Raw genomic sequence first — 24,732 nt, 5'->3', positions numbered from 1 at the left:
ACAAAAAAACATTTTATTTTAACATGAAAATATCACAAAAATTAGTAAGCCTGAGATGTAGGGTTTTGGTGAAAAACAAGAGGCTTGTAGTGTTTTGGCTGCTGATAAAGATGCATGTATTGGTAGCTGGGGTGAAAGCAGAAGAATGCACTTATTTCTTCCGCCTGTCGCGTCTTCAGACACAGTAAGCCACATGCACCCTTTCTTTCCTTGTTACACAGAGGCCGGTGTGCTATTCTTAGTTCCAGCGGAAGTGGATCTGACGTGGGCGATCAGCACCTTCCTTTACCAATGGCTTATGGAACTCACGTCCTGCACGAGAGTGGATATTTGCCCAACAAAACTCACAGTAATACTGCAGGCAAGTGACATTGGCACAGAAAAAGGGAGCAAATTTTCCACCACAACGTGCGCCCTGGCATTCATCACACATCTGGTCATCTAGCACATATGGCTTTACCTCCACCTGGAAAAAGAGTGAAAAAAAAAATCTCCCATTAAATTTCCTTCAGAAATCATTTTAGTAAATTTAAAATGTTCAGAGGCATTTTCCCACAGAAATAGTAGGCAGTTTCCCAGGGAAATAGCTTTACCATATAGTAGATTAAAAAACAAAAACAAAAACCAACAACAAAGTCACTCTATTCTGACACTAATCATCTTTTTCTAAGATGTTTCATGTTCATAAGTGACAATGTGATTAAACGAGCACTTAGTTTGGTAGTTTTAGTTTATCTTGGTACGTTTTCTTCAGAGGACTATAAACTGAGTGTTATTTATTATATCTTTTCAAAGGCATAAAAGACTTAAAAAAAACTATACATCTAATTGATTCATAAAACATTCTACCCTCACATAAGAAGTAACATCTTTAAAACACCTGTGTGTTAGTATTTTGGGAGTTAGGGTGTTTGTGAGTGAAAAAGAGAAGGGCACGGGAGACAAATGGTTTTCATACCTTTTCCCCTTCATTCCAATAGTACCTGAGAGATGGCCCAACCCCAAACCACCGATTATGTCAACACTTCTGTATGTATTCTGCTTTTAACTACTTGGTATGTACACACACCAGAACTGTGGATAATCTTATTAAGGGCAAGTCTGGACTTCTGTAATTTATAGGATATAAAGTCAAAGGCCCACTGAGAAGGTGTGACTCAGGAGAAGACCTCAGACTCCAGTCCGCTCTGAGTGCTAAGCCTCTTAAACCTCAGTTTCCACATCTGTAAAGGAAGAATACTAGAACCTGCTTCACAGAGCTGCAGCAGGTAAAAGCATTTAAGGCAGTGCTTGGCACACTGCAGGGACTCTGCAAGCCAGTACTCCTTAGGAACAAGAACTCCAAATGGAGAGCTACTTACTAGCTTTGAATGGTGCCAGGCAACCTAAGGCCTCAGCCTATCCTGAGGAGAGGAGGGAAAACTGAATGTTTAACAGTTTGGTTAGAGATAAAGTAGTGTTTGTCCAAGGTAAAAAATAACAAGCCAACAATTTCTATTCTGAATGTATTAATACTTGCACGAGTGCAGAAAATGAATATATAAGGGTATTTATCTTCAGAAGCATTATTTATCACAATGGCAACAAAGAACAGAGAAAAACTGAAAAGTTGATGAAAAAAACTATAAACAACCATCTGACAGAAAGGTAATGGAATTAAGTTGTCTATATTTGCATTTCATTGATTAGGGCTGGATAAACATATTTTATGTACACTGAACATTTTGCTTTTCTGAACAGTCTGTATCTTTTGCATATTTTCTTGCTGAAGGTTTTTTCTTTTAAATGAATCCTCTTTGCCAGTTAAGGATTTTTAACCTTTTGTTCCATTGGCTTTTGGTTTTTAAAATGATCTTTGACACAAACTGACACGAACTGTAACATTTTTATGCTTAATCTTTATTTTTCAACTTTTTTCTTTATGGATTCTATCTTGATTGCCTGGCTGCTATTTATGATTCATTTCTTCATTATAATATTATATAACTATATACACATATATTAGTATTGTTATAATAACTGATAATAATTAAAGGAATTACCAAAGAATATCTCATACTGGATTTCGTATTACTAGATGATAAACAAAATGAGCACAGGGAAAGTGTCTGCTCAATACTTAGTACCTAGGATCTAGCAGGATAGCTAGCACAAAGTAGAAACTGTATCTGAAGAAATGAGGTACATTTACATACGGTGAGTTTCTTTCTCATGATTATATCTCATCTTTACTGTAATTAAAGACAGTGTGTGGTTTACTTCATTTCCGTAATATCCCATAAAATGCTTGGTGTGCAGGAGTTACTTAATGTAAAACTGTTGAAAAACATTTTTAAATGCAATGATTTCAGTTATTTGTATTTTAAAATTCTAGATATTAGTTTATGAAGCTAATCTATTTACCTTTAACAAATTGCAGACTTTCAAAGATAGAAAATTGGATTTCAAACTTGTAATTTTAGACTATTCTGATTAATAATCTCTAAAAATTAACTCTTGTAAGTCTGAAAAGCAGTTGGAATTTCATCAATTCTGTAAGCTATTATTTCCTATTATGATGCCTTTCCCTAGAACTTATCTGTAATACTTTGTTGCCTGGATTCATAACTAATGAAATAATTCATATTTAATTATTCAACTTGAACTGTAAACATAACTCCCCCAGCAAGTACCAGAGGGCACAATGAATATTACTCATATTACAATGGAGTAACATATCAAAATTACAATGAATTACACTTTTGTGGTGATAGTGCTTCCCAGCTTTTGGGGAGATAGGAGTGTTCATGAGCCAAAAGAGTACGCTGAATGAACAATTTTAATCCTTCTCAAATCTTTGGGTTATCAGTTAATTTAAAATTAATCTGTTGTTATGGTTTAATAATTACATTCATACCAGAGACACGAAAGGTACAAAGATTAGTTTTTTTTTTTTTTTGGCGTGTGTGTATGTAAGCAATAGTTAAAAATAGTTAAGGAAATTTTTTTTTAATATTTTAAGTAATCTTTACACCCAATGTGGGGTTTGAACTTACAACCCCAAGATCAAGAGTCACACACTCTATTGACTAAACCAGCCAGGCATCTCTCAAATTATTTCAGATAAAATCCAAAATATACCTTAGTAGCACTTATCTTAAAAAATAAACTTTTCTCTCAGATATTTCAATGCCTTTTTAAGAAGGCATGCAGGTGTTCCCAATTCACTTGCTTTGCATTTGAGTTGCTCTTTAGGAATCAACTCTGCCCTAAATAATTGGCCCTTCAGCTATCATTTTGGAAACAAAGGATGAGGTAGGACACCTATAACATTTTTTCCCCTGTGCTTCTGCATATTAAAGCACTATAAATTGTATACAATGTAGGTAACCTCCTCCTTGACTGGATCACTTCTTGGCGAAAGTCAGGGTTAGACTAGATAGGTGGTCTAAAGCATGGCTGCACATTAGAATCACCTGGGAGCTTTATAAATTTCTGCTGTTCCTGAGCTATATTATAGCACAATCTCTGGGGTTGGGGGGGGACCCAGATGTCAAGATTTTTCTAAGTTCCCAGGTGACTCTATTCTGTAGCTGAGGGTGAAAACCACTGGACTAGAGGAACTCCAGTTCAACAAATTTTCCTGCCAGTTAGAATTAAAGCAAAGACCTTCCACTTAGGTGTGTGCTGCAACATTTTAAGTAACAATGCAACAAAAATCAGTCTGCTTGTATGAACTGAACCTATGATGTGCTTTTTCCCCCATTTATGGGATGGCTTGGAAATTAAATTGATGACTACTTTTTAGAGCCCGTGGTCTATATTCAATCCATATCCTTTAACCAGCTCCCCTGCCTCCAAAAGTCTTTTAATACATACAGATAGCCTCAGGGAAGAACCTGCTAGAAAGTGTTACACTGGAAAAATAAATACTGACTCAAGTTATATCTACTAATTTAGATATTAAAAAAGTTAAATTGCCTCTTATTCTTAGCATATCTCATCTGTACCATAATGCAAACATGACAATTTTAGAATAATGCTTAGCTTTATATGGGAACTATGAAAACAGATTTTAGTATGAAATAGATTTGTAAGTGAACAACTGAGTTTTGGTCATTTTCTCTATTTTAGCTGGTAATCAGTACTAGGAATTATTCAATGGAGTAGCTTTTAGTTAACATTCATAGGACTTCCTAAAAAGTTCTTATTGTGATGACCTAAACAATGCTACTAAAGAGTAAATGTTTAAAATTTAGGATAATTATTGTGTGTGTTTAGTTTATTTGTATATTTATTATTTTGTACACTTAGGGAAATATACAGTGTATTTTATTTTAAAATTAATGATAAAAGATAAAAATGTTTTAACGCTTACTTAGTGCCAAACTAAATGCTTCTACATAGGAAAATTCATTTAATCCTCAAAGTAACTGTGAAAGACATATTATTATTGCTTTACATTTGATAAATGAGGAAAAAGCACACAGAGTTAATTTCTTGAGGATTACAGAGCAAGTGGTGGAAATGGGATGTTGGGCAGACTAGCTTCAGGGCATAAGCTCTTAAAAAAAGCTCTGCCTCCATGGTCAGAAGGATATTAAGACCTTACTGGTGGATTAAAAACAAAACAAAAAAAAACAAACAACTTGACAAGGACATTTATATTTTGTATATTGTATCTAAGGTTCAAAATATGTTTAATAATTTTACATTTCAGGGGTATTTTGATATAATACTCTTTAAGAGTTAAAGAAGTATAAAAAAATAAAGTGCTTGAATTATAGTATTAACTCAGGGTAGTAAGCTTTGGATCAGCACCTTATTATAAGATGTTAAATGCTTTCCCAATACACAACTTACGCGTTTATCGATATCTCCATGCTGAAGCTGAACAAACCGAGCACTGATGGCAGCAATATAGCTCTGCTGATTGGAAAAAGCAACTCGACCAGCACCTTTTGGATATTTTAGCTCAGGATCTGTATCAATTCCTGCATAACAAACTCCACCATACAGCCGGTCCATGATCATAGCAAGTTCCACTTGAAAAGGAAAAGAAATTCATATATAATGTGAGAGAACACAGTATATCAACAGTTTTTAAGTACTCTTTCACTATACAAGTATTTTGCAGTTCTCCCTCCTTTCTGTACCATCAGTTTTTCCCTCTATATTGGATCACTCTTAATCTTTTAAAAAACAAATCAGAACTCTTAATTCTGTTTATTTTTCCCTCTTGGTAACTGCTTAATTTATATGTTCCCCCTTTACAGCCAAAATGTTAACATTTTTTTCTTGTACTTCCCCATCCCTCTCTTCCTTGTTCAACCTTTTATAGCCAGACCTTCACCCCATGATTCCATGTTAATTGCTCATGCCACTGCCAAGTACAATGGTCAATCTACCTGGAAACAACAGTGAACATAGTTCATTTCTTCCTTTCCCTTGAAATACTTTCTTCATCTGGCTTCCAGGACACATCATTCTACTAATTTTCATCTGACCTCACAATTCCTTCCTAGTCTTCCTTGTACCTGGTTCTTCTTCAACTCTTGACTTTTCAATGTCAAAAGTTTTAGTCCATGGATTTCTCTCTATACTTGTGGCTGTAGTATCTTCATCCCATGTCATGGCTTTAAATACCATGTTTCAGCCCCTAAATTTCTCTCCTCTCTGGACTCCAAACTCATCTATGCAACTATCTCCTGGACAATTCATACTGACATTTAACAGACCATCATCACTTAGTGTGTTTGAAATGGCACTCCTAATCTTCCCCATCCCACCAAATCTGCTCCAATGAATTTTGGCTGAGTCAATTGGTAAGCAACAGAAAAGATGAAGTTGACAAGACCTTTGGCTTCATCCTATTTTCTGTTTTCCAAACTGTACATGCAATCTTATGAACTTGATTTTCTTTCTTTTTTTAAAGATTTTAGTTATTCATGAGACACACACACAGAGAGGCAGAGACAGAGGCAGAGGAAGAAGCAGGCTCCATGCAGGGAGCCTGACGTGGGACTCAATCCCGGGACGCCGGGACCATACCCTGAGCCAAAGGCAGAGACGCTCAACCGCTGAGCCATCCAGGCGTTCCTGAACTTGATTTTCCAAGTTCATTCTAAAATCCAATCTCCTCACCTCCATCACTAACATCCTATTCCAAGCTCTCATTATTTTTCATCTGGATCGTAGCAACAGCTTTATCTCTTTTCTTCTAGATTTACTATAAAAACAGTAGCAAAGCCCCTCAAAATTTATTATCAAAACAGTAGCAAGAGTAATTCTTTTAAAAATGTTATTAGATATAAATGGCTTAACTGAAATTTCTAGGTAGGTGCTCTAAATAGTACCACAAACTTGCTTTCAAAACCAAGACCACAATCTTCCTCCAGTGTTCTTCCCCTCAATAGAAGGCACCACTATCTACTTAAGTGGCTTAAGATTAAAGCTGAGATTCAACCTTTTGAGTTTACCTCACAAATCATCTGTGACATGTGTTCATTTTGCTCTCTTACCACTGCTACCTCCAATCTAAGCTCACGTTATCTTTCTCCTGTCCTGCAAAAATGGGCTCCTTAAATGGTCTACTCAAATCTACTCTCAACCCAATTGCCCCTAAAACGTATCATTAGCTACACTTATCCAGAACTCTTCACTGATTTTCCCTTGCTCTGAGGATAAATACCTAATTACCTTATTAGACCTGTATGATTTGACTCCTATTCACTTTTTCAATGCCTTTTTGTGTCTCCCCTCACTCCTTATACCCTTAGTCAGCCACTCTGGGCTTCTTTCAGTTCCTCCAATGCCCTCTGCTTCCTTCCACTAAAGATCTCTGAGTATGTTCTTCCCTTTGTGAAACACACTCCTCACAACCCTCCTGCCACCTCAACTCTATTCCTTCTGCTGTGTGTCAGCTCAAATAGGAGTATCTTTTAAATATCAGATTATACCATATTCCTTTGATATTCTTCTATTCTCTATAGGCTTTCTTTGTAGCAGTTACATTCTCTAAGTATTTACATGTGTGAATGATTCTTTTAACATGTTATCTCCTGTATTGGAAGAGGATATTCTCAGGGGTGGAAGACACTAGCACACTTCACAGAGCACATGGAATCATAAAACATGCTTGTACAGTGGGCATTTATGTCTGTAATTATGTTCCTAGATGACATCTCTGGTTCCTGGTTATTCGTGAAGTTTCTTACTTATCAAAGTGCTATTTAAAAAAAAAATCCCGAACCAATGGGGGCAAGATGGCGGAAGAGCAGGGTCCCCAAATCACCTGTCCCCACCAAATTACCTAGATAACCTTCAAACCATCCTTAAAATCTACGAATTCGGCCTGAGATGTAAAGAGAGACCAGCTGGAATGCTACAGTGAGAAGAGTCCGCGCTTCTATCAAGGTAGGAAGACGGGGAAAAAGAAATAAAGAGACAAAAGGCCTCCGAGGGGGAGGGGCCCCGCGAGGAGCCGGGCTGAGGCCGGGGCGAGTGTCCCCAGGACAGGAGAGCCCCGTCCCCGTCCCGGAGGAGCAGGAGCTGCACCAACCTTCCCGGGCGGAAAGGGGCTGGCAGGGAGTTGGAGCAGGACCCAGGAGGGCGGGGATGCCCTCGGGCTCCCGGGGACACTAACAGACACCTGCGAGCGCAGGAGAGTGCTCCGAGCTCCCTAAGGGCTGCAGCGCGCACGGCGGGGCCGGAGCAGCTCGGAGGGGCTCGGGAGCGGCTCCAGGGAGGGAGCTGAGGGGCGGGAGCGCGAATCCCACAGCGCAGGCCCCGGAGCACAGGGCGCCGGGACACAGCCCAGGATCCGGCCTCCCCCGGGACAGGCAGAGGCCGGGAGGGCCCAGGACAGCAAGGACGCTCCTGCCTCGAGCTGAGCAGATCAGTGGCCCCGCCCCGGAGCCTCCAGGCCCTGCGGACGGAGAGCCGAGAGCCCCGAGCCGAGCCCGAGCCCCGTAGTTCCTGCGGAGGCTGAATCCAGGCTTCCAGAGTTGTCATAGCAACTGCGACTGTTCCTCCTGGGGCCCCACGGGGTAAACAACCCCGCTGAGCCCTGCAGCAGGCAGGGGCAGAGCAGCTCCCCCAAGTGCTAACACGTGAAAATCAGCGCAACAGGCCCCTCCCCCAGAAGACCAGCTGGACGGACCAGTGATACTCCCCCGTGTTCCAATACAACTTGTTTTTGGCCACTCTGCACTGAGCAAAATGACTAGAAGGAAAACCTCACTTCAAAAGAAAGAATCAGAAACAGCCCTCTCTCCCACAGAGTTACAAAATCTGGATTACACTTCAATGTCAGAAAGCCAATTCAGAAGCACCATTATACAGCTACTGGTGGCTCTAGAAAAAAGCATTAAGGCCTCACGAGACTTCATGACTGCAGAATTTAGATCCAATCAGGCAGAAATTAAAAATCAATTGAATGAGATGCAATCCAAACTAGAAGTCCTAACGACGAGGGTTAACGAGGTGGAAGAACGAGTGAGTGACATAGAAGACAAGTTAATGGCAAAGAGGGAAACTGAGGAAAAAAGAGATAAACAATTAAAGAACCACGAAGACAGATTAAGGCAAATAAATGACACTCTAAGGAAGAAAAACCTACGTTTAATTGGGGTTCCCGAGGGCGCCGAAAGGGACAGAGGGCCAGAATATGTATTTGAACAAATCTTAGCTGAAAACTTTCCCAATCTGGGAAGGGAAACAGGCATTCAGATCCAGGAAATAGAGAGATCCCCCCCTAAAATCAATAAAAACCGTTCAACACCTCGACATCTAATAGTGAAGCTTGCAAATTCCAAAGATAAAGAGAAGATCCTTAAAGCAGCAAGAGACAAGAAGTCCCTGACTTTCATGGGGAGGAATATTAGGGTAACAGCAGACCTCTCCACAGAGACCTGGCAGGCCAGAAAGGGCTGGCAGGATATATTCAGGGTCCTAAATGAGAAGAACATGCAACCAAGAATACTTTATCCAGCAAGGCTCTCATTCAAAATGGAAGGAGAGATAAAGAGCTTCCAAGACAGGCAGGAACTGAAAGAATATGTGACCTCCAAACCAGCCCTGCAAGAAATTTTAAGGGGGACTCTTAAAACTCCCCTTTAAGAAGAAGTTCAAGTAACTCTGAACGTGAATGGGCTTAATGACCCCATCAAAAGGCGCAGAGTTTCAGACTGGATAAAAAAACAGGACCCATCTATTTGCTGTCTACAAGAGACTCATTTTAGACAGAAGGACACCTACAACCTGAAAATAAAAGGTTGGAGAACCATTTACCATTCAAATGGTTCTCAAAATATACCCTAAAAACTACAGAACACTTCTGAAAGAAATTGAGGAAGACACAAAGAGATGGAAAAATATTCCATGCTCATGGATTGGCAGAATTAATATTGTGAAAATGTCAATGTTACCCAGGGCAATTTACACGTATAATGCAATCCCTATCAAAATACCATGGACTTTCTTCAGAGACTTAGAACAAATTATTTTAAGATTTGTGTGGAATCAGAAAAGACCCCAAACAGCCAGGGGAATTTTAAAAAAAGAAAACCATATCTGGGGGCATCACAATGCCAGATTTCAGGTTGTACTACAAAGCTGTGTTCATCAAGACAGTGTGGTACTGGCACAAAAACAGACATATAGATCAATGGAACAGAACAGAGAACCCAGAAGTGGACCCTGAACTTTATGCTCAACTAATATACGATAAAGGAGGAAAGACGATCCACTAGAAGAAAGACAGTCTCTTCAATAAATGGTGCTGGGAAAATTGGACATCCACATGCAGAAGAATGAAACTGGACCACTCTCTTGCACCATACACAAAGATAAACTCAAAATAGATGAAAGATCTAAATGTGAGACAAGATTCCATCAAAATCCCAGAGGAGAACTCAGGCAACACCCTTTTTGAACTTGGCCACAGTAACCGGAGAAGGACAAACAGTGTATGTTCTCATTCATTTGGGGAATATGAATAATGGCGAAGGGGAATATAAGGGAAGGGAGAAGAAGTGTGTGAGAAATATCAGAAAGGGAGACAGAACATAAAGACTTCTAACTCTGGGAAATGAACTGGGGGTGGTGAAGGGGGAGGAGGGTGGGGGGTGGGGGTGAATGGGTGACAGGCACTGAGGGGTACACTTGACGGGATGAGCACTGGGTGTTATTCTGTATGTTGGTAAATTGAACACCAATAAAAATTAATTTATAAATAAAAAAAATATATATATAAAAAAAAAATCCCGTTTATGTCTTCTTCAGATATCAGAATCAACCCACATAAAATAAAGGGACCCCAAATTCTTCTTTTAGAGACATACTTAAGAACTCAAAAGTCTGCTTGGAGTTAACTATTAATATTGATAGGTAAGTGTCCATTTCTCCACTTACTTGATGGTTTTAAAAATGCTTCTCAGAATTCTATAGAGAGTAACTTTTAGAGCCATGAGGAATCTGCCCCTTTCTTGTCCAATATCCAATAGTACCATGTACACAATAGTTCCCAAATGTTTATTGAATTAATTCATATTTGATTTTTAAAGAAGCAACATTTGTTAACATCCTACTTACCAGCCCTCAATGGCCTAGGAACACCTCCAACAAAAATTGTTTTTCGAGGATCCAAAGGCTGAGAACCATCCATCACAAAATCACTATCACTTAAATTCCAAGGACGGATCTGAACCTATGAAGAAAATAACATCACTGTAATGAGTCTTACTCCCTTGACAGCTTATGCTGCTTTGTGCCAGTTAACAGTGGTCCTTCTATTTTTCAAAATTTTGTATAGTTTATTTTAAAACAGATTAGTATTTTTTAATCTAGATACTGTAAGCTATCCAAATTTTTTAAAAACTGAACTCTTAACATGGTAGTTTCTTTTTTTTCTTTTTTATCACTAATGCTTACTTCAAAATTGTTTTTGGAAAACTTGAATTTGTAGCCCAAAGTCCAAGCAGTATTTACTTACTGGTTTGTCCTTGATGGTGGGGCTGGAAACACACAGATAGAGTTTTCCATCTTCTTCAATACAAGCATCAATTAGCGCCTGAACTGAGCTCTCTTCTTGAAAGAGAAGGAATGCATAGCCTGTAATAACCATCAAAAATGAGGCATTATGGGAAAGTAAGTTATTTCACCCCAAATTTTAGTACTGTTTAGAAAAATACATGCTTTTGGAAAAGAAAAAAATATTAACTATCAAATAGAACCAGAACCATTAGACTTTCTAGAGGAGAACACAATATCCTATGGAATACATGCAAAAACAGATACTCATTAATTAGTTATCTTATATAGAGTGCTTACTCCCCAAAACTGTGCTAAGGGCTTTAAATAAATAAATAATTTCATTTGACTCTCACAAGCCTATAAAACATTCTCATTTTATAGAATAAAAAAACTGAGGTATTTAGCAATTAAATGACTTGCCCCAAGTCAGTCACATGAGCAAGCAGTTGGTGGAGTAATTTCAAATCCAGGACAGCCTCCGAGGTTTTAAGAACTTGGCAGGATTACCCTGTTAAGCATATGAGGAAAAGATTCCTAGATTTGGATTAGAGCGCACTTGGAAAGGCCCATGAATTTCCATAAAAAGGGGAGAATTCCATAGTCAGCATCACAACTTCAAGATGGTACTAAGGAAACTACCTGAAGGAGGCTGGAGTGAAACAGGTCCTCCAGCATGGGTCAGAACCTTAAATCAAGTCTTGACTGGGATAAGCAGCGGACACTCCTTTCAAACAGTCTGGACACTATATTTGGACTTTGGGCCCATGCTCTTGTTTAGATGCCTGGACTTTTGGGAAATAAGCCCCCCCCCCTTTCTTTGTGATAACTGATTGTCAATCTTTAAGCAGAAGACTTTATTATAAAAAGAAGATATCAAAATTTATACTGCAAGTTCACCATTATATGATTATTCCTAGAAGCTGATAACTAACTGACCAAAAAACATCCCTTTTTCCTTGATGAGATTTCTATGCAAATAAACCTAGAGAACTGTAATCTGGTTCTAATATGAAGTCATCAAGCAGGCCAGGCACATCTATTATACAATGGTTAAGTGTGAGGTCACATTTTACATAGAAATCTAAACACACAGCTTTATTGTCGACAATGCTATAACTGCCACAAAAGTCTGATGTGACATAAAAATGCTTCATTTTAAAATTGTAATACCTGATTGCATAAATAAGCCATCAAACCAAGCTATGCAAATAGAAACTTTCAGAGGTATGATTATGCAAGATTAAAAAACACATCACAGACCTTTCTACTTGCTAGAAATAATTTAAATATGCTTGAGAAAACTGGTGTGGCCTGGGTAGCTCAGTCAGTTAAGCATCTGCCTTTACGATCATGATCCCAGGATCTTGAAATTGAGCCCCATGTTGGGCTCCCTGCTCTGGTGGGGAGTCTGCTTTTCCCTCTAACCCCCTGCTTATGCACTACCTCTCTCATTCTCTCTCAAATAAATAAAATCTTAAAAAAAATGCTTGAAAAAATAAATAACAGAGTGGTTTTTCTTTAAGTGAAGGCTTTAATTTTGATACAGGGATTTGAAAGTTATAACTGTTTTGTAATAATTAAGAGGATAAAAGACCAACTTATTAAAATAGTATTTTAAATTCAGTATTTTTAATGTTAAGATTTGTGATATTAATTTTTGATATTAATATTTTAATTTTTCTTAGTTTTACAGTAATACTTTATATTCAATATTCTTAATATTGCTTAATTATTTGTGTGATTACGAGGGAAGAAATGTTTGTGTCACAAAACTAATTAAGCAGCATGGCAGGTAAGTTATGATCTAGCTAAGGCAAACCATTAAATATTAAAATACTCTTACCAAAAACATACTATATAGCAAGCCCATACTCACATAGGGTAAACCTCATTCACTGTAAAAGAAACACATGTACATGTGTGGCTCCATATCCAAGGGCTCATGTCACTGCCTTAATTAGAAGGCAGCATCACTAACAGGATGCCTTCTGTACCAGTGTTTCCAAACCATGGAAAACGAATTACAACGACAAAACTGCTTGAAAGAACAAGGTTTGGAAATACTGGTCTCTGGCAACAACAATTAACTATAATTGTATCAAAAACTGATTTGCCAGTGCTACTTTTTTGAGGTCTTTTTGTTTTGTTTTCAGTTTGAGAAAATAAACTAACCATCACCACAAAAACCACAACAATGGCAACAAGAGCAAAGACAGCAACTATTCTGTTTGATCAAATTTGTGCCAACACATCTTTCTAGGCTTTGAGTCCACCATCCTGTTATATGAACAAGAGACTCAGCCAAAAAATGTATACCTGCCTCCACACAAACCAATTCTCACTCCATTGTAAAACTGTATTTCAATTCCTGCCTGGGACTCTGTTCAACTGCTTTATATCTATCTAAATTGCACAGTACGTTCAGATTTCGTTCAAAACTTCTAAGTGAAGCCTTCTCCACCTACTTCAGGTCAAAGGAATTTCCCTATCCTGTAGTATTTATAGCTGATTACATCATTTGTTAGTCAATTACTATTCTGTGCATTTCCAAGAACACAAAGATGAGTAAAAGCATAGTCTAAGAAATTACGGGAAGACTTGGGTATTAGCAAAGTCATTACAGATTTATAGAGTTGTAAAAATGTAACACTGCAGCTGTAACAAGTGCTTTCAAAATGCCGAGCCTCTGTGAACTGTGAACTGGGAGTCCTGAAAGTTTCCTATGAGCAACCAATATTTAAACTGAGACAAGCAGGGGATATGCATATGAAGACACATGAGAAGAGCCTTCAGGGTGAGAGAACACCATACGAAGAGCCCTGAGACAGGAGAGAACAAGGCCTGCTTTTGGAACCAGAAGGGAACAAGAAGCAATAATGGGAGAAGAAACCAGAGAGATAGGGAGGCCGGGCAGGGCAAATACATTTTTGCCTTTATTCTAACTAAAAGAAACCACTGAAGGGTTTTAAGTAGATGGTCAAGGGATTGGACTATCAGATGAGTTTTTGGAGAGATTATCCTGACTGTACTGTGGGAGAAAAACTGAAGAGCCAGAAGTATGGAGAGACTAGTCACATTCCTCAAGTGGGCCAGGGTATTTGTAACTTAGGACTATTAGAAGCTAATTGGCACTTTTATTGAACACTCAACAAACTTTATAAAAGGACAAGAGAGTGAAAAAATGGACAACAGATTAAAACTTAGTAAACAAATGAATGTCTACATCTATATGCAGTTAATTTTCTGTCTATACCAAGTATCAGGAGGGCGCCTCAGTGGCTCAGTTTGTTAAGGGTCTGCCTTGGGCTCAGATCATGATCCCAGGGTCCTAAGATTGAGCCTCAGCGGGGAGTCTGCTTCTCCCTCTTCCTCCTGTTTTTTCTCACTGTCTCTGTCAAATAAATAAATAAAAGTCTTAAAAAAAAAAACATAAACTAAGTATTGGGACCTCCAACACATCAGTAAACTACAAATTTGAGTGAATATATAGAGTACAGGGAGAAAGGTCCATAGCTTTAATCAGATTCTCATAGAGACCTGGGATTCAGGATTCCTGCTCAAAAGATGTTCTTGATTCTATAAGCATAAGATTTAAAGGTGTAAAATAATAAAAAAAAAAAAAACCACTGCACTATTCCATTTCTCTAAAAATCTACATGAATTGGTAAATGACAATTCTAGAATTCTCAGTGACAAAAAGTGGAGATGTCCCATATAATTACTAGAAAACTTTAGTTTTTGTATGCCAATAACTATTCTAATGTGTTTCCTTTCCCAGAGCCCAAATCAGACTATATAAGAGATCCACTGGAGTCTTTTTTCCAGGCTTGAAAATCTACTCAGCCAGGAGAATAGGTTTTTTTTTTTTTTTTTCTAAAATTTTATTTCAATGATGTTTAAAGAAAAGTCTTGGTTTGTTTTTTTTTTTTCAACTTCCCCCTTTCTTTTTATTCACTTCACAAAATCTGCCATTAGCAACCTGACTGGATTCACATTTAATTCTCTCCCTTCACCACCCCTGCTCATTGTGGGCAGGGGGTACTTCCTCTCCCCACTGACTGTGGCCTTGCTTTGCTTACAGGAATGACAGTGTAATTTGTGATTCTTGTGTTATGGTAACAGGCCACAGTAGTATCCTAGCAATAAGTTACTGGCACAACTTGGTATCCTGTTCACATCTGATCTCTTAATATAATAAGGATTTGGACCAGTCACTTTCTTCTCCAGCTAAATTCACCCACAGAATAAATATTGCTCTGTTATCTGTTATTGTTTGAAACACTTAAGTAAATCTTGCAACATTTATAATGTTCACGTGTTTATTATTTTTTTTTCTCAAATAGGTCTTAATTTCACTGTGTAGAGGAGCACTTTTATATATATATATATCTGTACCCGTTACTTAGAAGGATGCTTCAGACAGAAAAAACCTCAAACATTAGTTGATTTGAGCCTTTGAAAATATTGTCAAATCATTATAGAGAGAGTGCAGCAAGGGTCTTATGGTTCCTGACTGGCTTAAAGTGAAACTATGAGAGTCCTTGGGCCCATTCTTCCTCACTTGACAAACATTACTAGCCTTCAAAAATTACTCTTTTAGTTTGTATATAAAAGGTGTAATGATATAATATTCGAAAGAGAACAAAACACAAAGTAATTTATACTGTCTTATTTGCTCTCACAAAACTGATTCCCTAGAAAATATTAACAGCAAAAACTCTTACCTTTTGGTGGAAAATAGGACTTGCTTTCGGCTTTATGAGGCCAATCTACTACCAAAGGCCCAAATCTTCTGAAGCTAGCAGTTATTTCGTCTTAAAAAAGTACAATAATACACATTAGGAATTAATTTTAATGGTTTATTTTGAAAACAAATCATATTTTATAAGTTAAACTAAGATAAACTAGAATTAGAAAACTCAAAACATGTCTAATATCCTTACTAAAAGAATATATATGAATAAATAACTATTATAGTCAAAATAAATTCATTTTTAAGCAACACATTGGCCAGAGCAATCAATTCAGTGTGAGTTTTAAATTTTATAAAACATGTGGATACTAATGGATTGATAGTATACCAAACTATAAATATTACTGGCTTGATAAGCATGCCAACATTATCTTAAGTTAAATAAAGAGATAGTTAATGCTTGATAAGTGAAATCTCATAGGGAAAGAAAAGGTCTCTAGAACAAGACATGTAGAGTTATCACACTCATAAAATATACTAAGGTCTGAAACACATCAGGTAGCTTCACTGAAGCACATACAGGTCAAATCCAATGATATGCTCTAGGTTATTTCATCACATGAAAACCTTATTATACTAAATAACACTTAGAATAAGCTTCTGGATATTTGAATCATAATTGAAAAATTTCTCAAAGTGTAGCAATTTCCTATTAGTTGTGAATAAGGGTGGCAGATTTCCTACAACTGCACAAACATTAGACCGTTTCATATTTTAATATTTACCTACTTTCTTTTGTTATTATTACTATGATTATTTTTACATCTGTTTAGTATTTGTACAACCTGAATTTCCTGTTTATGTTCTGTTTCCATTACTCTTTAGGGTTTTATTGCTTCTTTCTTACCTGTTTCCCAGAGCCTATTTATCTTTCAGGAAATTATACGGTTGACTACCATGCACTGCAGGCATTTTATTTTGTATGTGTTGTATTATGGTAATATCAAAGATTTTAAGTTTTATAAGAAATTTTTTTGTATGATGATAATCTTATTTACAAAAAGATACAGTAACAATATGCATTTTAACATATAAAGAAAAAACCTTTAAACTGTTCAGTTACCTCCTATTTCTTATTTCAACAGGTGACAAAATATTTAAACAGAGATGGATATCCATTCTGACTGGAAATCTCAAGGTAAAAAATTCCATATCCCCACATTCATGTTATACTTTAGGTTTTTGTTTAAGCTCAAATTATCATCCTACCTTCATCAATATCTGGAGGAAGACCACCAACAAAAACTTTTCGAGAGAAGCGTTCTATTCGTTCTCCATTTTGATGAGCTGAGTAACATGTGGGTGAATTTAAAACACCAACTTGATCATTATGACCATCATCAAGCAGACCATCATCTATTGGAAAAAGGGAAGAACGACCTAAAATATAAGAACAAATATAACTTGAATCTCAGATATATAAGGAAATGAGAAAGTCAGGCATAAAAATAGCAGTGACAAATTCAAAGGCTTAAAACATGAAGGTGACATGGGGACAAAAAAATAAGGGGAATTTAGATAGTTTAAGATTTTAATTTACCTGGATTCAAAAGAGAAGTAGTCTAAAGAATGGCTTAGAAATAAATGCAGTCATATGACAACAATTATACTGCAAACAAGCATTAGATCACTTCAATTTTTTTTATGGAAAACAGCAAGAATCTGGTGTATGGGGACAGTTTAAACTGGATGTGTAAAAGGAGAAACCTTTGAGAAATTGGTGGCAGAAGGGAAATGGCACAGACTAAATAGATAAGAGGTCATACTAAAAAGCCACTTGCAGACCACAATAAGTAAGGACAAAGGCAACATGTAAGACTTGCATAGAAGGTTCTGAATTGATTACACATGTGACAATTATATATAAAAGGGTAAATTAGACAGGGCTTCTGCACATGTGCAAAAACAGAAAAAGGCATCCTCTCTAGGACTTTGGTCCCCATCTGATCCCACCCTTTAGGGGTGGAACCCTCTGTACCAAGCACGTCCTATACAGTCCTCTGCAGAAATTCTGATGCTAGTCTCCACGTGGATCAAAAAAATAAAATGACCTAATAAAATACAGCTTCTTGCTCTCAGGGAATGTACATTTAGAAAAGATAAGATCTATACATATAACTATGGCATATATCCATAAGAAAGGTTCAAAGTACTTCAGAGGAAGTCTGTTGGAGGAAGGGAGTAGTCTGGCTAATTTAATAAACGGGTAATTTTTTAAATCCCCAAGTGAAACTGAATGGTAAATGTAAAAAGGGAAAGCAAGTGATATTTGCTCAGTGCATTAGAGAGGGTAAGATATTTCTAAGTGAAAATATTTATTAGAACATGGCTTTGAGTAAATTTTCCAAATGGAAAAGAGACGCATAAGAAGGAAAATATGAATTTATTTAAGAAACAGGAAGTAGTCAAAGTAGACTACTACATGTTGGAAATAAAGAGAGTGCAAGTAACAGCTCTGAGGCTAGTCAGAATGCTTACACCTGAATGCCAGGCTAAAGGAGAGGTTTTATTGAGTAGGTGATTACAACAAGTAAAAGTGGATACAGGAGCTAAAGCAAGATAACTTTACTGCTGCTTTAGAAAGACTGATAGCAAATGTGGCTAAAGTGATTAGAAGTGAGCAGACCAAGAAGGATGGACAGGGAGGTAACTATAGTGGTAAAGAGTAGATACCTGGGAAACAAAACAAAAACAATGGAAAGGAAGAACTAAAAGAAAGTGTCAGAAGATGAATAATAAGAATCATTAATTAAATATAAGAACAATAAAGATCACAACCTGGTATTAAGAAAGGGTAGATATGGAAACAACAAAATGCACAGGCAACATTTGGGATGGGAGAAGATATTTGCGAATGACATGGACATATTTGATAAAGCGTTAGTATCCAAAATATGTAAAGAACTTATAAAACATGCAAAACACAACTGAGTTAAAAAATGGGCAGAAGACTCAAAATAGACTTTTCACAAAGAAGACATATAGCTGGCTAACAGATGCATGAAAAGTTACTCAACATCATTTATTATCAGAGAAATGCAAATCAAAACTAAAATGAGATATCATCTCACATCAGTCAGAACAGCTAAAATGAACAACTCAAGAAACAACAGATATTGGTGAGGATGTGGAGAAAGGGGAACCTTCTTACACCGTTGGTGGAAATGCAAATTGGTGCAGCCACTCTGGAAAACAGTATGGATAGTCCTCTAAAAATTAAATGATCCAGCAATTGCACTATTAGGTATTTACCCAAAGGATACAAAAACACTTATTCAAAGGGATACATGAAGCCAACTGTTTATATCAAAATTATCAACAATAGCCAAATCATGGAAAGACCCAAATAACCATCGACTGATGAATGGATAAAGAAGCCATTGTGTGTGTGTGTGTGTGTGTGTGTATGTATACAATATATATAGCATATATATTCCAAGTATATACACAATGGAGTATTAAGCCATCAAAAAGAATGGAATCTTGACATTTGCAACAATGTGGATGGAGCTAGAAAGCATTATGCTAAGTGAAATAAGTCAGTCAGACAAGAACAAATATCATATGATTTCACTCATATGTGGAATTTAAGAAAAAAAAAAAAAAACAGATAAACATGGGGGGAATTAAGAGTGGCAAACCAGGAAACAGAATCTTAACTACAGAGAACTGAAGGTCTATGGAGGAGAGGTGGACAGAAGGATGGGTTAAGAAGGGATGGGGATTAAGGAGGGTACTTGTCATGAACACCAGATGTTATATAGAAGTGATGAATCCCTAAGTTCTGCACATGAAAACCAATATTACACTGGATATTAAGAAACAGAAATTTAAATAAAACCTTGAAAGAAAAAAAAAAGAGGGGTAGAAATATGAAACTGCATGGGGCTGAGAGGGTGTTCAGAACTAAATGTAAGGTGGGAGGTTGCAAATGGAGTGGAGAAAGGAAATAAGCCACATTTTTGAGAAGGTGAACTTTTTTTTTTTTTTTTTTTGAGAAGGTGAACTTTAAAGAAGAGACAGCTGAAGGTTCTTTGTCATATCACTGATGACAATTCCAGAGAGAAGTGACGAGGTAGTTCCTTGAGAAGCTTACAAGGAAGTAACAGAACATTCAAGAAGCTCAAGACAGGAGTGGTTAAGAAAAGTACAAGAGAAGCCAAAATATTATTTTAACAGAGTGCCAAAGAAAAATGTGATAAAAGTTAAAAAAAAAAAAGCTATGAAGTAATGGTGTGAAATGTTAAGATAATCATTTTAAAAAATGACAACTGTTTGAGGACATGCATGATCTATCTTCAAAGGTAAGCGATTTTAGTAAAGTTGGATGAGAGTCATGCTGCACATAGTTTTATAAAGTAAAGACATCAAAAGATGATTCTTTAGAAGTATATTAGAGAAGGGAAAAGAAAGTAAGAAGGTAGACAAATTTGTTTTTCTTTCTAGATAGAATGAAAGGTTTGTTGGTTTTTTTAGATGGGATGATGCACAGAATCCAAAGTATGTTGCCTTAACATATACAATATTCAAATTAAAATATTATTAATATATCATCTTGAAAAATATGACAAATAATGATACAGGTGATATAAATAAAGACAATGTGGAATGTGATGGCCTGCAGAGAACTGAGGTTGGAATGAGAAGGAAGGGGGCTATATGTGAACTGTAGCTAGCTGGATGCTGGAAATAAGAATTTGAAGTTTCTAACACCAAAAACGGGGCAGAAGATCATGTTTATATAGGAATAAGGAATTACTGTACAGATTCAAATTCAATTTAAGTAAGATGCTTTGAAAGACGTCCATGTTCACTGAGTAACTTTGTGAATACTAATTTAACCTTTCCAATACCTTTGTTATCAGAAATAAGGACCAATGTAAAACAAAGGTCACTAGTCTGTGTAATCATTAGAAAGAAAGCCCTTCAAAAATATTTTATCTAACCATTTCATCTAAGAAAACAAACCTCATCAAGATCCATTACAAATAATATTGTGAATAACTGGTTCAATTTCTAAGGTTGGACTTTAAATAATTATTTTAAAAGGAATACGATGAGGCAGAAAACATGCATATCAACCAGTTTTTAATAGAAAAATTACAAATCCAAATTTTATACTTATTTCAGGCATGTCAAAACATTGGAAATTATTTCACTTCAAAGTGCCCTAACACACATATGAATTTAGCAGTCCCACGAATATAATATTTTATCTTGAGAAAAAAATTTGGATCATAAATACTTAGGATCTAAATAGAAATACTAAATGCAGTGACAAAGGAAATCACTACATAAGAGAGGTGATCCAAAAAGGGTTTAAAATTTCTGTGTTAATTATAATACTGTAAGCATATTCATAATATACCTACATTTTAACAATGATTCTATATTAGTAACTATAATACAGTTTTAACTATAACAAATAAATTATAGTTAATGATTATCAAAAATCTCTAATCTATGTTTAAGCTATGGAATTAATTACTCTTTTAAAAGAATTAATTACTCTTTTAATTTACTCTTTTGTTGAGTATATATCAACAAAAATATCACTTTTTATCTTGCCAATTATCTTTTCCTATAATCTAAGGTAATATATGACTCTAAAAGGAGGACCACTAAATAATGCATCTTTCATGTGTAGTACACTTTAAACATGCTTTCTAAGAATGATACACACATATATTTAGTGCATGAAAATAAGTGGCAATTTTACCTTAATAAAGGTAAAATTATATATGTTGACAGAAGTAAAATTTGATTTTAAATAACTTGGACTAAAATACTTAATTAACAACAGTGTTCAACCAAAATTAAATTACCTTTCTCTCTCTCTCTCTCTTTTTTTTTTGACCTGAAACTAGGATATATTTTCAGGTTCTTGTGAAATTTATGATAAATCAAAGGATTCAAGATAGTTCATACAAGAGAATAAAGTCAGAGGATTATATGATCAGATTTCAAGACTTACTAGTAGTTAGCTATGATTATTAAGAATGTAACACTGATGTTAAGAAAGGCAAATAGCTAACTGGAACAAAACAGAGTCCAGGAACAGACCCACACATTTACAGTCACTTGATGTTTTTCAAGGTTATGAACCAATGGATATCCAGCTGGAGGGAGAAAAAAAAAAGGGAATCTTGATCCCTATTCTCACACCAAACTAAAAATAAATTCAACACTTAAATGTGAAAGATAAAACAAAGTTTCTAGAATTTCTTCATGATATTTGGGGATAGGCAGTAATTTATTAGGACCAAAAGGCACTAATGATAAATGAAAACAACTGGACTTCTATCAAAATTAAATATTTTGCTGCTTATCAAAAGATAGTAAAAGTGAAAAGGCAGCCACTGGAAAATAGGACATAATCCCTAGTAAAGAACTCTCTTAAGTGAAATGGGCAAAAGACTTGTACTGAAACTTAATACAATGGATGGGTTATAAGCATATAATTGAGATGTCACTTCCATACCTATCATAATCGGTTAAAGCTAACAATACAAAGTCTTATACTCTACTGGAGTATAAAACTAGCAAACTAGTTGGTAGTTTCTAATAAAGTTAAATGTACATTTACTCTATGAACTAGCAATTTCACTCTTAGTTATACATCTAAGAGAAATGAGTGCTATGTACACACAAACATGAAAATGAGTATAAAAATGTTTATGGTAGTTTTATTTATAACAGGTCCCAAATGGAAAACTCAAAAGCCTGTCAATATTTGGGAAATGGACAAATTGTGGTATATTTACACAATGATTCTACTTACCAATAAAAAAGAAATAACTACTGATACATAATTTCCCTTCTATACAATCTTACAACTTTCCTTTGAGACTGAAGTTTTTAAGTATCTAAAAAAGCAATTATTTATGAAATTTTCAAATGTTTTCTTCTTCTTTTTTTTTTTTTTTTGTTTTCTTCTTTTAAAAGAAGAACCAGATATGGTTGTTCCTAAGGTTCTTACCATAATAGTTAAAACTGTTTTTTTCTCCAGATAAATAATCTCAAAAGATGAGATTTCCATGCTGTTCAAACCAGCAATGAAAAAGGATATTAAAAACCCTACAGTCAAAAGAATTTATTTTTTAAATATATTTTATTTATTTATTCATGAGACACACACACACAAAGAGGCAGAGACCTAGGCAGAGGGAGGAGCCGGCTCCATGCAGGGAGCCAGATGTGGGACTCGATCTCGGGACTCGATCCCAGGACTCCGGAATCATGCCCTGAGCCAAAGGCAGGCGCTCAACCACTGAGCTACCCAAGCGTCCCCAGTCAAAAAAAATTTAAACTATAATTACAGTTGCATTGTTTAAAGGGTTAACTTTTTCCCTATTTTTGAAATTATCATTTGATCTTGACATTAAACACCTCATTTATATTCTCTAGCTATTGTTATGAAAATCTTGACTCAAAATTCTTGACCATACTACAAGGTAACAAGGATGAACTGTTAAAAGAAATCCTACTTAAGTGATTCTAACTTAAAATGTATATACACCCATATTTGTTTGTACTATGTACGTGTAAACATACATACATATGTAACACATGCATATACATGAACATGAAAATTAATACAATGCAATATGAGATTAGTTATAACCAAGATTAGAGTAACTACTATTTTACCTTTATAGTTTTTATTGTACATTTTAGGTGACAAGTAACTTACTGTAAGGTATTTTACTTCTATTTGTAAGTAGGTCTTTTGAGCACATAGCTAATGATGTCTCCAGTTTTCTTTATTTTACCTTCATCTGGCCTTTTGAAAGTGTCTGTAACTTTTGGTTCAGTATTGCCTTCTACCTATAAAGGAGGGATAATACTTCTGCCTATAAATTATCTTCTACCTATAAACCATAGCTACTACGACAAACATGAGCCTCATTTGTTATGGATAATTAGCATTCAAATTACTTCAAAATATTTTAATAAAAAGGACTGGAGAATGCTTGAGACTTCTCTATATCCTCATAAAAAAATGTTTACTCCATCCAATAATAAAAGCTACATGATGAGCTTCCTATACCAAAGACAGGGCAAGAGTCTAAATTACGACTGGGTTGCTTGTGTGACCAAGATGGACAGGTGCCCCCAACACCTGGTGTCTTGGTGTGGGTAGGTACATACTGCACACATGCCTACATTAAGAAGGGTTGTAAGCAATTATTAACTTTACTTTGGTGGCTATATCAATCCACTCAAACCAAGGCTATACTGACTTTTTCAGATTTTGATCTTATTTCAGAAGACCAGATTAAAGAAATTTCTCAACATACCAAAAGGGGAGGTAGGAAAAGAAAAGAAAAACATTTGTACAAAAATGAGGCAATTTACAATTTGAATCTAAGCATAGTTCTTTGATCTCAAATGTGTTATCCTTTACTTTCATTTACTAGATGCTCTAAAAATAAAAACAAACCATATAAATTAAGGATATGAATATTCTTCCCCTCTTCTAAGATTCTAGCAGTCACTCTACTGGAGTAGAAAATCAACCAATGTGATAGCATGATTTTTATTTAATATGAAAGGATAAAAAAACTATCAAAACAAGAGGTAGATCCAAGACTAAACTCTCTTAAGCATCATCTGTTTAATCAGATAGAATCACTGAAAAGGGATACTTTTCCAAAGAATTAAGGAAGAAGCTCTAAGGTACCCTTATCACCTAGAAAGATTTTGCCCCAGGGGACGCCTGGGTGGCTCTGTGGTTGAGCTCCTGCCTTCGGCCTGGGGCTGTGATCCTGGAGACCTGGGATCCTAAGTCAGGCTCCCTGCATGGAGCCTGCTTCTCCCTCTGCCTGTGTCTCTGCTTCTCTCTCTCTCTCTCTCTCTCTCATGAATAGATTTTGCGCCAATAATAGGTTCATCTCATGGAGGATGGATAATATATTTAATTCTAATAATCAATTAGAGCCTAGTAATGTCTTTGTAAATTAATT

At 36.1% G+C, this 24,732-nt stretch overlaps 1 protein-coding gene across 1 annotated transcript in view; it reads right to left on the bottom strand.

Annotated features, from left to right (window-relative positions):
- Positions 1-24,732, bottom strand: part of CPEB2 (cytoplasmic polyadenylation element binding protein 2) — a 70,549-nt gene that overhangs the window by 3,546 nt on the left and 42,271 nt on the right. Inside the window, 6 exon segments of the mRNA XM_055326625.1 lie at positions 1-466; positions 4,843-5,024; positions 10,573-10,687; positions 10,973-11,091; positions 15,738-15,827; positions 16,976-17,146. The exon segment at positions 1-466 is cut by the window's left edge and continues 3,546 nt beyond it. Coding sequence (XP_055182600.1) covers positions 239-466; positions 4,843-5,024; positions 10,573-10,687; positions 10,973-11,091; positions 15,738-15,827; positions 16,976-17,146 — 905 coding nt within the window. The 3' untranslated portion in view covers positions 1-238.

Source organism: Nyctereutes procyonoides, unplaced genomic scaffold, assembly GCF_905146905.1.
Source record: "Nyctereutes procyonoides isolate TBG_1078 unplaced genomic scaffold, NYPRO_anot_genome, whole genome shotgun sequence".
NCBI classification, from domain to species: domain Eukaryota; kingdom Metazoa; phylum Chordata; class Mammalia; order Carnivora; family Canidae; genus Nyctereutes; species Nyctereutes procyonoides.
The sequence above is the reverse complement of the archived record's forward strand: the minus strand, read 5'-3'. Positions and strand labels throughout refer to the sequence as shown.